The sequence below is a fragment of the Dermacentor albipictus genome, chromosome 7 (genome assembly GCF_038994185.2).
Source record: "Dermacentor albipictus isolate Rhodes 1998 colony chromosome 7, USDA_Dalb.pri_finalv2, whole genome shotgun sequence".
In the NCBI taxonomy this organism is placed as follows: domain Eukaryota; kingdom Metazoa; phylum Arthropoda; class Arachnida; order Ixodida; family Ixodidae; genus Dermacentor; species Dermacentor albipictus.
In genome coordinates this window covers 115,076,787-115,090,769 of record NC_091827.1, presented here as the reverse complement: position 1 = coordinate 115,090,769, position 13,983 = coordinate 115,076,787, and the positions used below count along the sequence as shown (strand labels likewise).

General features: G+C 49.4%; 1 protein-coding gene across 9 annotated transcripts in view; it reads right to left on the bottom strand.

The window, feature by feature from the left end:
- The window catches only part of LOC135918500 (uncharacterized), a 349,800-nt gene that overhangs the window by 42,136 nt on the left and 293,681 nt on the right, over positions 1-13,983 (bottom strand). For all 9 annotated transcript variants that reach the window (XM_065452107.1, XM_065452109.1, XM_065452112.1 and 6 more), the window contains 2 exons: positions 6,431-6,479; positions 5,482-5,549 (listed from right to left, as the gene is read on the bottom strand). In XM_065452107.1, the coding sequence (XP_065308179.1) occupies positions 5,482-5,549; positions 6,431-6,479 (117 nt within the window). The remainder of the gene's footprint in view (positions 1-5,481; positions 5,550-6,430; positions 6,480-13,983) is intronic.

Genomic DNA, 13,983 nt, shown 5'->3' with positions numbered 1-13,983 from the left:
TCTGTCTGTTGCTGTAGTGACCAAGCACTTCTCGGTACGTGGCCGCAAACTCCTCGACATCGCGGTCGGCGTCCACGTGGATCCCAGCTCCGTCCGCCGCGATTTTGGTTGTGTTGGTAACCCCGTGGCCGCCTCGCTGCCTCGAGACGAGCTGAGCGCGCTCATTGTGGTTGGGCGGGGTGTCGGTGCGTCTTCGGCCGTTAGCATTGTTGTTGTCATTTTTGTCGCAGCTGTTTTGTTGTTAGTGCCGAGTTTCTCGACGTGAGCGGAGAACCATTTGAGGGACCTGTTTGTAATCGTGCCGGACCCGAAGTCCCCGGTCCTGGCATTGAGCATGCGTACCACATCCGCGGATACCCAACTTCTGGTGTAGTTCCGAATCGCTGATTTGGAGTCGCTAATGATCAGGCTATCCTCCGCACCTCCGTGAAGTACCGCGAGGGCTATGGCCACCTTTTCCGCTGCTTCGGCAGACGGCAGCCTCGCTGATGCCGTGACTCGGATCCTTCCCTTCGTATCTACGACTGCCATGGAGAAGGCGGGTGCCGCCGCCGTCGGCCGGCCGTGTCGATCTTGCCGCTGCTGCTGCTGCCGTTTTTGTCGTAGTAGTAGTCGTAGTGATGGTGGTGTTGCTAACTCTGGTTCATCTCGCACATTTTGTTGCAGCTGTGGCGATGGTCGTCGTCCTTCGTCGCCATCACGTTCACCGGCTGGCCGCGGGTACCTGGCTGCATCGACGAAGAAGGCGCCTTCTCGTCTTCCGTGCTGCTCGACGATTGCGACCGCCCTGCGTTTACGTCTGTGCACGTCATGCACCGGGTGCACGTTCTTCTCCGAGTTTTCCGTCTGTATGGCGTCCCTGACTTCCGGTAGCAGTGTTTCCTGCAGCCCCGCGCCTTAGAATATCCAAAACCGAGCAGGTCTAGGATTCGTCTTCCCGTTCTGGTGCTCGACAGCCTCTCCAGCTGCATGATTCTCTGCGCCTCGGCGATCTCCTCGAGCTGTTGTGTACGCCCACCTCGAGCAGCCCGTGGGTTGGCGTGTACTGGGGTACTCCCAGGGCGGTCTTCAACATCCTGCGGATCGCCACGTTCAGCTTGTCGGTTTCGCTCCTGTTACAGTTGGCGTACGCGGTGACGTACGCAAAGTGGCTCAGCGTGTACGCCTGTATCAGCCTCGTAACGTTGTCTTCCTTCATTCCTTTCTTCTCATTCACGAGCCGCCACACAAGGTGTGTGGTGGCAGGCACTTTCTTCTGCAGTCGGAAAACGAGCTCGCGGTTGGCACCATTCTCTTCCAGCCACAGGATGAGCACTCGCAACTTGGACACCGTCGGTATCGGGTCCCCTCCCTCGTCGTGACGCGGACGCCCAAATGATGGCCGTCCAGCACGCCCTGCGGTTGGCGTGCTTTCTTACGTGGTCTGTGGAGCAGGGTCTCCGACTTGTCGGGTGAGCAGACGAGTCCCATGTCATCGAGGTGCCGCACCACCTCTTGGACGGCCGGTAGCGACCAGTCTTGCATTTCGCCGACGCTCATGTTCTCCGTGGTGCACACTGTCACGTCATCTGCGTATATCATGTGATTCATGCCCTGTATCGCATCGAGACGCCCCGGCAGGCCGATCATGAGGAGGTTCAAAAGCATGGGCGAGAGTACGGAGCCCTGCGGCCTTCCGCTCCACCTATTCAGACCATTCAGGCGGGGCTCCGTCGATCTTGAACGTCGCCTCACGTCCATTCAGGAAGCTGCTGATACATCGGTAGAACCTCACCCCGATTCGGCTGATCTTGCCCAGTATGGCCGTGTGCTTCACAGTGTCGAAGGCGCTCTAGAGGTCTAGCCCGAGCAGGGCACGCACATGCGTGCTTGGAGCGTTCACGACCTTTTCCGTGATCTGAAGCATGGCATCCTACGTGGAAAGTCCCTTCCGGAAACCGGTGATGTGGGTGCCGAAGGCGTCCTGATTCTCGAGGAGCGTCGTCACCCTGTTAAGGCAGGCGTGCTCCATCACTTTCCCGACGCAAGACGTGAGGGAGATCGGCCTCATGTTTCAGATCTCTAGCGGTTTGCGCGCTTTGGTATAAGTATAACGTCCGCGGTCTTCCACTCTTGTGGAATTTGGCCCTTCTTTCCTTCCAGCATGCATTGATGTACTCGCAGAGCTTCTCGATGGTATCGTCATTCAGGCTCCTCAGGATTTTGTTGGTGATCCTGTCCAGACCGGGCGCCGATTTGGACTTCAATAGCGGGAGGGCCGTTCTAATTTCCTGCACTGATTTCCTGCACGGAAAAGTCCGCGTCCAGCTCCTCGTTGGGAACTCCGCGGTACTCTGGGTGACTCTGCCCTTCTGGTCGAGCGAGGTGCGTCTGCACCGTCTCTTCCGCGAAGGCCTCCGAGTCGTTTTTGTACTTGTGTCGCAGCTTGGTCATATCTGCACGGGTCACCGTTCTGGTGCCTTCCGCGTCGAGCAGGTGCCTGAGAATCTTCCAGGTGCATCCTACGCTCATGTTCCCGTTCATCATGTCGCACACCTCCTGCCATTCTTGCTCGCACAGGCGGGCGCCATGCGTCTCGATCTTCCGGTTGATTTCGGCGATCTTCTTGGGTATCGTCCTGTCGAGTTTTTGCTTACTCGCTCTCCGTTGCATGGATTTCTTGGCCGCAACGAGATGTGCCAGCCGGCTGTCCACTCTGGACGGTTGGGGAGCGCCATCATCCCCGGCTCCACGGTATCTGTCTCCTCCTTCTCTGGGGGGTTCTTGTCACCAGTCCGTCCATTCGATCTCATAGGGGGCTTTCTGTACGTCCGCGAGGAGTTCTCTGCAACATTGGCTGATGCCATCGATCGGGCCCTCCTTCTTTTCTCATTCTCTATTTTTCCGGAATCTGTCCTAGTCTACTATTCTGGCCTTTCGGCAGACATCCTCCTCGCTTTCATCCTCTCCCACGGTTACGCACAGGATCCTGTGGTCACCCGCCAGGTCCTCGAAGGAGTTCCAGCAAGTGACTACGCCCGCACCCGACCAAACGAAGAGGTTGGGCGATGTGTCGCGGCACACTCCCTGCCCGATCCTGGTGTGCGACACCAGTTCGTCGAGTACAATCAGGCCAAGGTCGTCTATCAGTCCGGCTAGCCTCTACCCTTTCGGCGAGTCGGCTCCGTATCCCCATTTCGTGTGCGGCACGTTGAAGTCTCCACACATCAGCAAGGGACTGGAGGCGGCCTTGACCATCGCTTCGCGAAAGAGGGCATCGAAAGTGTGAGTGCGGTATTATTTGTGAGGGGGAGCTATATACACTGATCGCGAAGAGGTTTGTCTTCCTTCTTCGAGTACTCGGCAGGACTTTGATCAGGGCATGGTCTACGTCCGACTCTTTGTGGAGCACGATTTCGTGTTCGACAAAGGCCGTCCCGCGCTTAGCCAGGGTGCACACCCTTACGTCCCTCTCCATGCATTCGTAGGGCCGACCGCACGTCCGATAACGAGGGAGCTGGGCTCGGTCGAAAGGTTCTTGCAAGGCAAGCACGACAGGAAATTTGTTATTCGAAAGCGTTTTCATTTATTGCACCGTTGTTGCTTTCTTGTTTTTGACGCCCCTGCAGTTCCACTGCCAGACTATGCGTCTGTTGCCGGACTTGCGGGACACAGCCGTGATTATTATGCAGAGGTGTTGGGGGACACAACTGTCCGTGCGTCCCTCCTGCCCTGGTGCGGGTGGTGTTGGCGTTGTTGCCGCTGGTGAGGATGGCCGGTACGTTTACCACTTGTGGTGACAGCACCCCGGCCCTTCCGGGCAGGTGTTGGTGATGTTGCTGTTGCTGCAGCTGTATCGTCCCACGTTCCACATCTTCGATTCGCTTATTCATGGCCGCGAGGTTTGTGTTAACCGCTGCATACTACGCGTTCCGTCCCGCGTCGGATTCGCTCAGCCTTGTCAGGAGTATGTCAAACATTCGCTCCGTCTTGTCCGTCAGTTTGTTCACCATCTTTTCGATCGTGTCTATCTTTCTGGATCCTGACTTGGATCTCTTCGGTGTTTTTGTGTGGGCCACAGCGTCTTCCGTAGCTCATTGCTCGTGCCCTTGCGCTTCAAGCCTGCCATCACCGGCGCGTCTTCTTCGTCGCAACATATATCCGTCTGCCCTACTTCGCCTCCTGTCGCGCTCGCATCGCCTCGCTCAGCGGCCTCGCGGGAAGTGGAGAAGGAGATCCTCAAATCAGGATCCTCTCATGCTCTTCAAGATTTCGTTCAGCGTCTACCGAAGCTCGTCTATTTTCCTCGCGGACTGTTCGTTCCGCTGATTGGCCCTGCCCAGCTCTTCTCGATGTTCCTTATTCTCTCACTCCATTTTCTCCATCCTCGCCTCCAAGAGGGAGTCGGTGGCTTCCCTCGTGCTGCCAGAGAGGGGGGTGCACTCTACAGAGCATCCATTTCCTCCCGCAACTATGTAGGACCAGGAGACCTTGCTCGGCCCTGTCTGTATCTCGCCATGTGTGGCCCGCACGCCGTCTGGCAGAGGGACATTTCGGTTCCCGCTTCCACTATGACTCCGGCTTGGACTTCTGCCCTTACGTCTGTTACGATTTCGGCTACGTCGTCTTATTGGTGAGAGGGATCAGGATCTCGAGCGACTTTGTAGATACTTTGTAAAATCTTTGTAGATACTTCCAGCGATATTCACGTATACCTCTTGTACTGCTCGATACGTAATGTCCTGTGCTGCTTCATATGTAATGTCTCCAAGACTGCTGGTATCCATATTGAATCAAACGCCTCTTCATAATCTATGGAAGACACATATATACAGAACTTGATTGCACTGCACAGATTTCTCAATTGCCTGATTCATGACATGGATGTAGTACGTTGTAGAATATTCCTTCCTGAAGACAGCCTGTTCTTTTCATTCATTGAAGTGTTGCTCTGATTCTATTGGAAATTATCTTGTTAGACATTTTACACAATATTGAGAGCAAGCTAATGGGCCTATATCTCTTCAATTCTTTAAGTCTGCCTTCTTATGAATTAGTACAATATTAGCATTCTTTCAGCTCTGCGGTACACTTGAAGTCGTGAGGCATTGCGTATAAAGGTGTACAAGCTTGTCAAGCATAATATCTCCAGCATCTTTGACTATGGTCCGTATCGTCTTATAAAAGCAAACTTTACAGACGCTGTAGTCATAACAAAAATGTTTCTTATCTAGCCAGTGACCAATTTCCCTGCAGATATCGCATACTGTCCATTTTAATACTTCTGCTTTTGCGGCCAAATTCACTCCTTTTTTTCATGAGCGCTGTTTTTCGTCAGCCGGGCGCTTTAGCTAATCCTCTGTTGAAGATTATGTTTGGCTTGTAAATGATATTACGAATATTAGTAGCGTAAGAACTTTATGTGTACGACATAATGAGGATCCTTCTTTTTATCGCATTCCTCGCCGCTTACCATCTTGCATCTTCAGACAGGATACTCACGTTGTTCGAACAAATGTCGAAAAATTGCTTTAAATGCATCCACAAGAGACATAATTATGTAAGTTTCTCTGAAAATAAAAAAGTCTCAGTTTAATAGCTATATGAAATGGGCAAAATTTTCTCAAGTTTCACAGCATGTCACTTTTCCTTAAATAACTCACGAAGAAGGAGAAAGGAACTTCACTAAAGCATTGCATTGTGAACAATGGCATGTAATTTCTAGTCTGCCTGTGGCCCTAGAGAACTTTATGGCAGCACTCACAGCGAACATCGGCCACGATGTTGAGGGGAAGCAACCGGCTCACAGCAAGCACAACTTAAACAAGCATTCTGCGCAAAAAAATATCTATCTTTCTGACACACTAATTCTACTAGTAGCGCAAATTCACTATATCAATGTATCGTCTTTCGCACATGTCATTGCAAAGGTGGCGACCAAATCAAGCACGGAAGAACCTCGTTATAGTGAAGCGTTCGGCCATGTGAAATTTTTTATGTCAGCGTCTACCCTATAAACGCAGTTTGCCAGTTTCATTTTCTGCAACTATAAACTTGGTTATAAAGGCTTCATTGAGAACTTCGGTGAAGAGTTAGAAGGGCGGACATTTCCTGTACTGTCAACAAGGGATATGAAATGTGTACATGTTGGGTTTATGACGCGAGAAAATCTTTCTGGGGTCACTTTTATGTTTAGGTGTTGGCACTAGGTGTGATGCATTGATGAACGTGTGCGTGAGAAATAATCAGCGTCAGTGTTTAAATTCATTATAACTCTTTGTTCACTATATGTGGATTCAGCCCCACCTCCCTCCATAACGAGATTCTACTGCATTAAAGGCACTGTGTACTACTTCAGTGGCACAAAGACCTTATATCGTGCAGGAGAGAAGAAAACAAGTTGCATTGATGAATGCCCATATAAATCCGCAACTGCTGCATGAGAACGTACTTGAAGTCGGGGCGCTGGAGTATTCCGGCCACGTAAACCAGTGGGACAACTGCAAGATGGTGCAAAGACAACTATATATATCAGGCACAAATTCCCAAGAAAAACTGCACTAGAACCATGAAAATTAACAATAAAAGTAAGGGAATATAGTGTGCCCCTGAGGCACGCGAACTCCAAAGGCAGTGAGACTAGCAGACATCTACCGCTAAGGAGCTCGAGGCAGTTGACACACTGCAGAGGGATATCTCCTTTTTCGGTAAAAGACCCTTATCGTGGATCCAGGTTTTTTTTTTCAGTGGCGAAGGGGTCGTGACTTTCAAATAGTGATTTGTGATGACTGCCGCACTGGTAGCTAGGATCAATAGTAACAATATTCATATAATATGTTGTTGCAGTTCAACGCGAACAAGAGACAATAAACGTTGCAAAACGATAAGAACAAAGACGTCTTCTTCGTCTCTGCATTTCCCCAGTCCCACTAGTGAGCCAGCGGAGCGAATGAAGGTTGCTGATGACTTTGAAGGGGCGACCATACAAATGTAGGCGAAATTTTGTAACCACCCATACGACGGCGAAGCACTCCGTCTCATTTGCAGAGTAGTTTGCTTTTGTGCGTGAGAGCGTTCTGCTTACATAAGAAATCCCTCTTCCTGTGTCCTCCTGGCGCTGCACAAGTATGGCTCCGAGACCAACATTGCCTGTGTAAGTGTGAAGCATTGTAGGAGCTGCCTCATCAATGTGGGCAAGCACAGGGGGCGTTTGTAAACAGCTCCGCAAATCGGTAAATGCAGCTTGCTGTTCGTCGCCCCATACAAAATCAACGTCATCCCTCGCGAGACGAGTTAACGGTCACGCAATGCGAGCAAAGTCCGCAATACAGCACCGATAGTATGCTCAGAGGCCCAGAGAGCGCGGAACACCCTTGTTATTAGAGGGTACACCTACCTGTGCGACAGCGACAATTTTTTAAGGATCTGGTGTGTCACTCGCGTGGCTGACGACATGGCCAAGAAACTCTACCGTCTCAAAGCAAAATGACATTTCTCTGGCTTTAGGGTAATGCCGCCGGACCGTACTGACTGCACAACCGAACTAAGACGGTCAAGGTGCTCTTTAAGCGTTTCGGAAAACAGTCTCATATCGTCGAGACTAAGCAGGTTTTTCACTTCAGCCCCGAAACCACGGTATTCATAAGCCGTTGGAAAGTAGCAGGTTCAGAGCACAAGCCGAAAGGTAAGACCTTAAATTCGTATAGACCATCTGGCATGACAAAAGCTGTTTTCTCGCGGTTTTTCGGGTCCATCCAAACTTGCCGATACACCCTGTTTAAGTCCATGGAAGAGAAATACCGAGTGTTTTGAAGCCCATCAAGTGAATCGTCTATGCGGGGAAGTGGATACACGTCTTGATTTTTTTGTCACCTGATTTCGCTTTCGATAATCCACATAGAAACGTAGACCATCATCCATTTTCTTAAAGAAAACTACAGGTGATTCCCAAAAGCTCTCGAAAGGCTGAATCAGATCGTGTTCAAGCTTTTGGTTTACCTGCTTTTGTATCGCATCGCGTTCTTATAGGGCAAGACGATTAAGGTTTATATGAGTCAGCCTCGTTGCGTCCTCTGTAATCATTCGGTGCTTGGTTAAGGGTGTCCGACTGACCCTTGACGTCGATGCAAACCAGTCGTGGAACTCGGCCAGGAGCGCAAGAAGCCGTTCTGTCTCATGTTGCGGTAAAGTTGTGTTCACGTCAAACACAGGTGCCAGGTCTTGTGCAAATGCTTCCTCAAGTAGTGAAAAGTTGCCACGAACATCAGCGACGTCATTAAAATAGGCCAAGGCCGTGCCCTTTGGTAGGTGCCGTCACTCTGCGCTAAAATTGTTTACCAATAGGTCCGCGCGCCCATTTGGTGGCATTTACGATGCCTCGTGCAACGGAGATACCGTGAGTAAGCAACAACGGGTTTACTTGCTCTGCAACTCCTTCACAATCAAACGCCACGTAACATGCCATCAAAACAAGGATACGTGACCGAGGTTGGAAGAGCACATCATTTTCGGTGACACGAAAGGAGTTGCGTTGCGGCGATAAGCAGGGAAACAAATCAGGACTGTTATAAAACGTAACCGAGCTGCCGCGGATATTGATTATGGCACCACATTCCATTAGAAGATCCATGCCTATGATCAAATCTTTAGAACATGTGGGAAGAACGACAAGAGTGGGCACGACAGCAGAATCTCCGATGATGATCCTCGCAGTGCAGCTTCCAGCAGCCATTAGCAGTTGGCCACCCGCAGTCCTTATATGGGGTACCGTCCAGTGCGTTTTTACTTTCTGAAGGCGAACGGCTAGACCTTGACTCATCATGAAATAATCGGCACCATTGTAGACTAGTGCTGTCACTTGCTGTCCATCAACGGAAACAATGAGATTTGCGCTCAGTATTTCATCGGTATTCACAATTTCATCAGTATCAGAGTTTGTAGGTTTCACGGCGTTCTGCAGCGGGGTTACAGGGGGTTCTTCATCGACTTGTTTTTGTCCGTAACCTTACCCCAGAGGTCACCGCCATTAGTTTCCCCGGCGTGGGCTTCGCGACCTTCTTCCGTGAAGGTCAGAAAAAGGACGTCCATTCGGAGTAGATGAATGAGCAGAGGACGAAGAACATGAACGTCGGCTGAAATTGGTCTGGTGATTAGGCAGAGAGTCCTTGTTCAGAGTACACGTTACCGCAGGACCTTGAAAAGCAGCATCGTCGTGTCGTAGCACCTAGTAATTACAGGTGCGTTGACCATCAGACCACAATAGACGGGATCGGAAAGCAGTCTCGCGGTACCAGCAAAAGCTTGAAATATGGCCGATGCCTCCGCAGTTACAACACAGGAGGTGCCTATTGACAGCGAGCCATACGTCCATTTAAATAAAAGCACGAACAGCGCAACACAGGACGAGCGAGTCCTGTGCTCTTTACTCACTCGTCCTGTATTGCACTGTTCCTGTTTTTATTCAAAGATGAACCAACAGGCCCCATTGAACACGCTGCAGTCGTCTGTTTTTCGAATTTGCAGAGGCGAGTAAGCCTTGTCTTGTGGCAGCGACCAGAATGCAGCTGACCGCAACTAGCGGTAGGACGGAATCGGAACGACAAGCGGACGCCTCAAGATTTCCTCTGGTGGTGATGACCAAAGTAAGTCTCTCGGTGGCTGATGGTGTGACCGTATGGGCGTAACAGAGGGTTGATGTCGGAAAGCGTCAGCGCAATTTACGGGACGCTGCTAGTGACTGCAATCGCCTGCCGAGAACGCTTGCCTAATTTCATTACGGACGACTTCAGCGACTGACGCCATGGGTGTGCTCACTGCCTTCATCCAGAACATCGGAGCCTCTTAGCGAATAATCTCCCGAATCATGTCACGGAGGGAGTTGTAATTGGTAATGGTCGCTGCGGCGGCGTTAATTGCAGCGCTAGCGGGCAAGCGATCGTACTGCCTTCAAATTAGATGGAATGCGCGTTGAATACTAGTGGCAGCCTTCATAAGATAAGCCAGGGTACACGGTTGGTAGCGCGCAAATCAGGCGAATATTTATTCGTTGACGCCACGCATAAGGTATCGCAACTTCTTTTCCTCGGGCATGGGAGGGTCAGCTCTACAACACAGGTGGCTCATGTCCTCGACCAACATTGCTACGGTTTCTTTCGGTGTCTGGATGCGCAACTCAAGTTATTGCTGGGCACGTTCCCGTCGATCGACACTCGCAAATGTGTGAATAAGCTGATGCTGAAAATCGTTTCATTTAATGATGTTGGTCTCACGGTTTTCAAGCCACGTGCGAGCACTACCGTCAGGGGCGAAATACACGTGGCAGAGCTTCTGTTAAGCAGTTCACCCATTGACGTTTGCAACACGTTCCTACTGGTCAAGCCAGTCTTCGACATCTTCATGTGCACCACCGTGAACGCGATCGGGAACCAGTGGTTGCAGGAGAGTTAACTGGGACGGGCTCTGAGTAGAGCTGTCTTGTGGAACTCGTGGAACCTGTACCGGGCTGGCGGGCGCCACTGGCAGAGCCAGATGGCGCGCGGACGAACGTTCATGTAGGCGGGGAGCTCGGGAGCAAGGCCTACCAACCGTACCGCTGAAACGATGCCCAGGAGTTGTAATTGGAGCCGGGCTAAATGAACGGCTCCCAAGAGGAGTCCGGAGCATCAGGCAGGGTTGTGTACCTCGCACCTCCACTAGTGTCGCGGGTCAATGCGCATAAGTGACCACAATACGTTGAGCAAGACGGTGGAACAGCCTGTTGCAAAACGACCAGAACAAAGACGTCTTCTTCCTGTCTGCATTTCCCTGGCTCGCACGTTCAGCAGAAGGCAATATGGCAGCTCTTTTATTGAAAACACTACAATAGAATATGACACAGACAGCGATGCGAGGCGGTATATTGAAAGAACATGTTAAACTGGTTATGAGACACATTTTAATCGAAATTTATTTACAATACACGTCTTGTGCGAAGAAATATTAGGCTTTTGTGATAACCTACCCGGAGTGGAGCACACAAAAGGCAAGAGTTTGTGTCGAACAAACCTTCAAGAAGTTCTTCACTTTTTTTTTCAAATTTGTGAACTGCGGGTCGAAATCCGGTACATATAGCTTACCAGTTGAATTTTACTGGTCCTGCCGGTCGCAATAAGCACAAGCTTGGTATCTGTTCCTAAAGAAATACTCGCATGTGGAGGTATTCTTAATCATTTGTTCGGGGCCGCATGATGCATTTGCCAAAGCCAAACTCCATTCTTGGAGAACCTTCAACCTGGAGGCCAATAATGCTGCTCAACGCGGACTATGAGATATTGACAACACTCCTCGTGTATTTCATGAAGGTATCACAGCCGTAAATAGTCGGTGTACACCAAACATGTTCCGTGCCTGATCGGAGTATGTTTTAATCTCTCAACCTAGTACGTGATATCAGACAATACACAAGAGCACTTGATGCTTAAGGAGTATTGGTAGGCTTGGACTATGCCAGAGCGTTCAGCCGCTTAGAACACCACAGCTTATTTGAGATGCTACGATCCTATAACTTTCTCGAAAAATATGTGAACATCCTGTCTATCTTCTGCTCGGGAACAACAGCTGAGCTACTACTCAACAGCCCTTTGACACCTTGCTTTGATGAGACAAGAGAATGCGGTAGAGCTGTATTGCGGCAAACCTGTATTGCTTGAATGCGGCAGACCTGTATTGCTTGTGCTTCCGATTGAGTTGTTCTTAAAGCATTTTACTGAGAGCCCACTCGTAAGAGGACTTTCAATGCTAGGAACGGGATGCATGATGGTATCAGCGTATGCAGATGACATTATTTTGTCTTTTCGCTATGGGAACAGTCTTGTATAGGTAGCTCGTATATATTATGAACAAGCCCCGATGTCGAGGGGTAAAATGAATATGAGGAAATGCAAAGCCTCATATTCAGGGCGCACTGCAATAAAAGTACTAAGCACTATTAAACAGACCTAGCATATACAAGTAGTAGGCATGAATTTTTTGTGCAAATGGTGTTTCACTTCGTAGGTAGAGAAAGATTGTTAGATCTATTGCGAAACAGTCGGAAGCAGTAACTGCCTCCCCACTACCACTAGCAGAAACGGCTTGCTTCATTGGGAACGTATTCTGCAGTGAACGGTGGTTTGCTGGAAGGGTAGCTCTTCCGCCGCCACGACTAACATTACACGTAGTAAACCCACTTATATTCTCATGGTTCTGTCTAAACAATTCGCAATACGTAGTACCGCATTTTTTGCGTCTGCCGAAAGCCAACGGAGGGTGGAGCTTGCAGTGCGTCGTTACATTTTGCTGGATGCTGTGGAATATGAGTACCTGTGACCTACTTGACGATGATGAGTACGCATGTAGGCCGCTGCTCATTTATTGGCTGGGCCATTACCATCGAACGTTTATGCCGCATAGCCCAAGCAACTTGCTTGCGTAGGCAGTAACGCCAGCACCACAGTATGCGGTGGCTGCGCGCTTACAACGCCAGCTTCTGCAACTAACAAGTGAAGTGACGTGCGACACTAGTTTCGATGCTTAGTGAAATGTTCTGCAAACATGCAAGCATGCACAGCCATGCTTTCACTTGATTTGCCATCTCAAGGGAAGGACTTTCATTGAGAATATGGGACATTTTGCCTACAAGAGAGAGGCTTGATGGCTGGGAAGTGTTACCGAATTACAACTGCGAACACTGCGCACGCATGTAGTAAAGGCGTTCATTGCAGCACACACCTTCTGGAAGCTGGTTGTAAGAATGTTTAATATCCATCGTGCGGCCGCCCTGGCTTCGACATCGATTTGCAACTTTCGTCTACTACAGCGCTAGCAGTGTTTAGAGGTACTTTCGCACCCGCCATGGTTGCTCAGTGGCTATGGTGTTAGGCTGCTGAGCACGAGGTCGCGGGATCGAATCCCGGCCACGGCGGCCGCATTTCGATGGGGGCGAAATGCGAAAACACCCGTGTACTTAGATTTAGGTGCACGTTAAGAACCCCAGGTGGTCAAAATTGCCGGAGTCCTCCACTACGGCGTGCCTCATAATCAGAAAGTGGTTTTGGCACGTAAAACCCCATAATAAAAAAAAATACTTTCGCAATATTGCAGAATTATCTCGGCAGTCAAATAAAGCAATCTACCTCGGACTGCGGAAACTACGGGTGATCGTATGAGGTCATCTAGAAGAACAGCTTTTCTAACTCAGATTCAACGAGTTTCTTTGCCGCTCATCTACTCGGTACCTAACCGCCTTTCGAGTAAAATTTTCCCTGAGGCGAGAATAATACTCGTCATTTGCTTGCTGAGTTCTTGTTCTTGTATTTGTTCTTGTATGCGAGGATGACAATAATATATCACAGGCTTGCTGTAATAGTGTTTTTTCACGTGGAAGTTGCAAAGGCAGGGTCAGACATACACCATTAACTGTTTTGTTAACACATTTGTTTTGTTTACATCAAGTGTCATGTATTGTGCGTTCGATACGTTATAATGCACTCAATGTATGCGCCAATATTGACACATGCTACAGCTGCACGCATACCGTACGGGTTCTTTCTTTCTTTATCGATTTATTTAAGACAATGAACAGATTGTCTTAGGGGACACGGCTAAAGGCACAACATTTGCCTGACTAGGCCGTGCCACCCGTACATTGGCAGCAACATGGCAGTGGCAGGCTTTCAGGAGGTCACACATGAAATTAAAGTAGTACACATTTTCAACACTTGAGTACACAATTCGCGTAAGAAGAAAGAAAAAAAAGGTTAAAGTTTATACAGTTTTCTAATCAATTGAAGCACAACAACGACAAAAAAAGTATGTACGAAATTTTTCACACCTGTAGCTGAAAGGTTAAAGTTTACACAGTTTTCTAAAAACAACAACAAGAAACATGAACAAAATTTTTCTATACCTGTAGTTCAACATTTCTATTAGTCTTCGGATAGTAACAATTCTTTTACCGTTTTCTTAAAGCTTTGCTTTGATATTCCA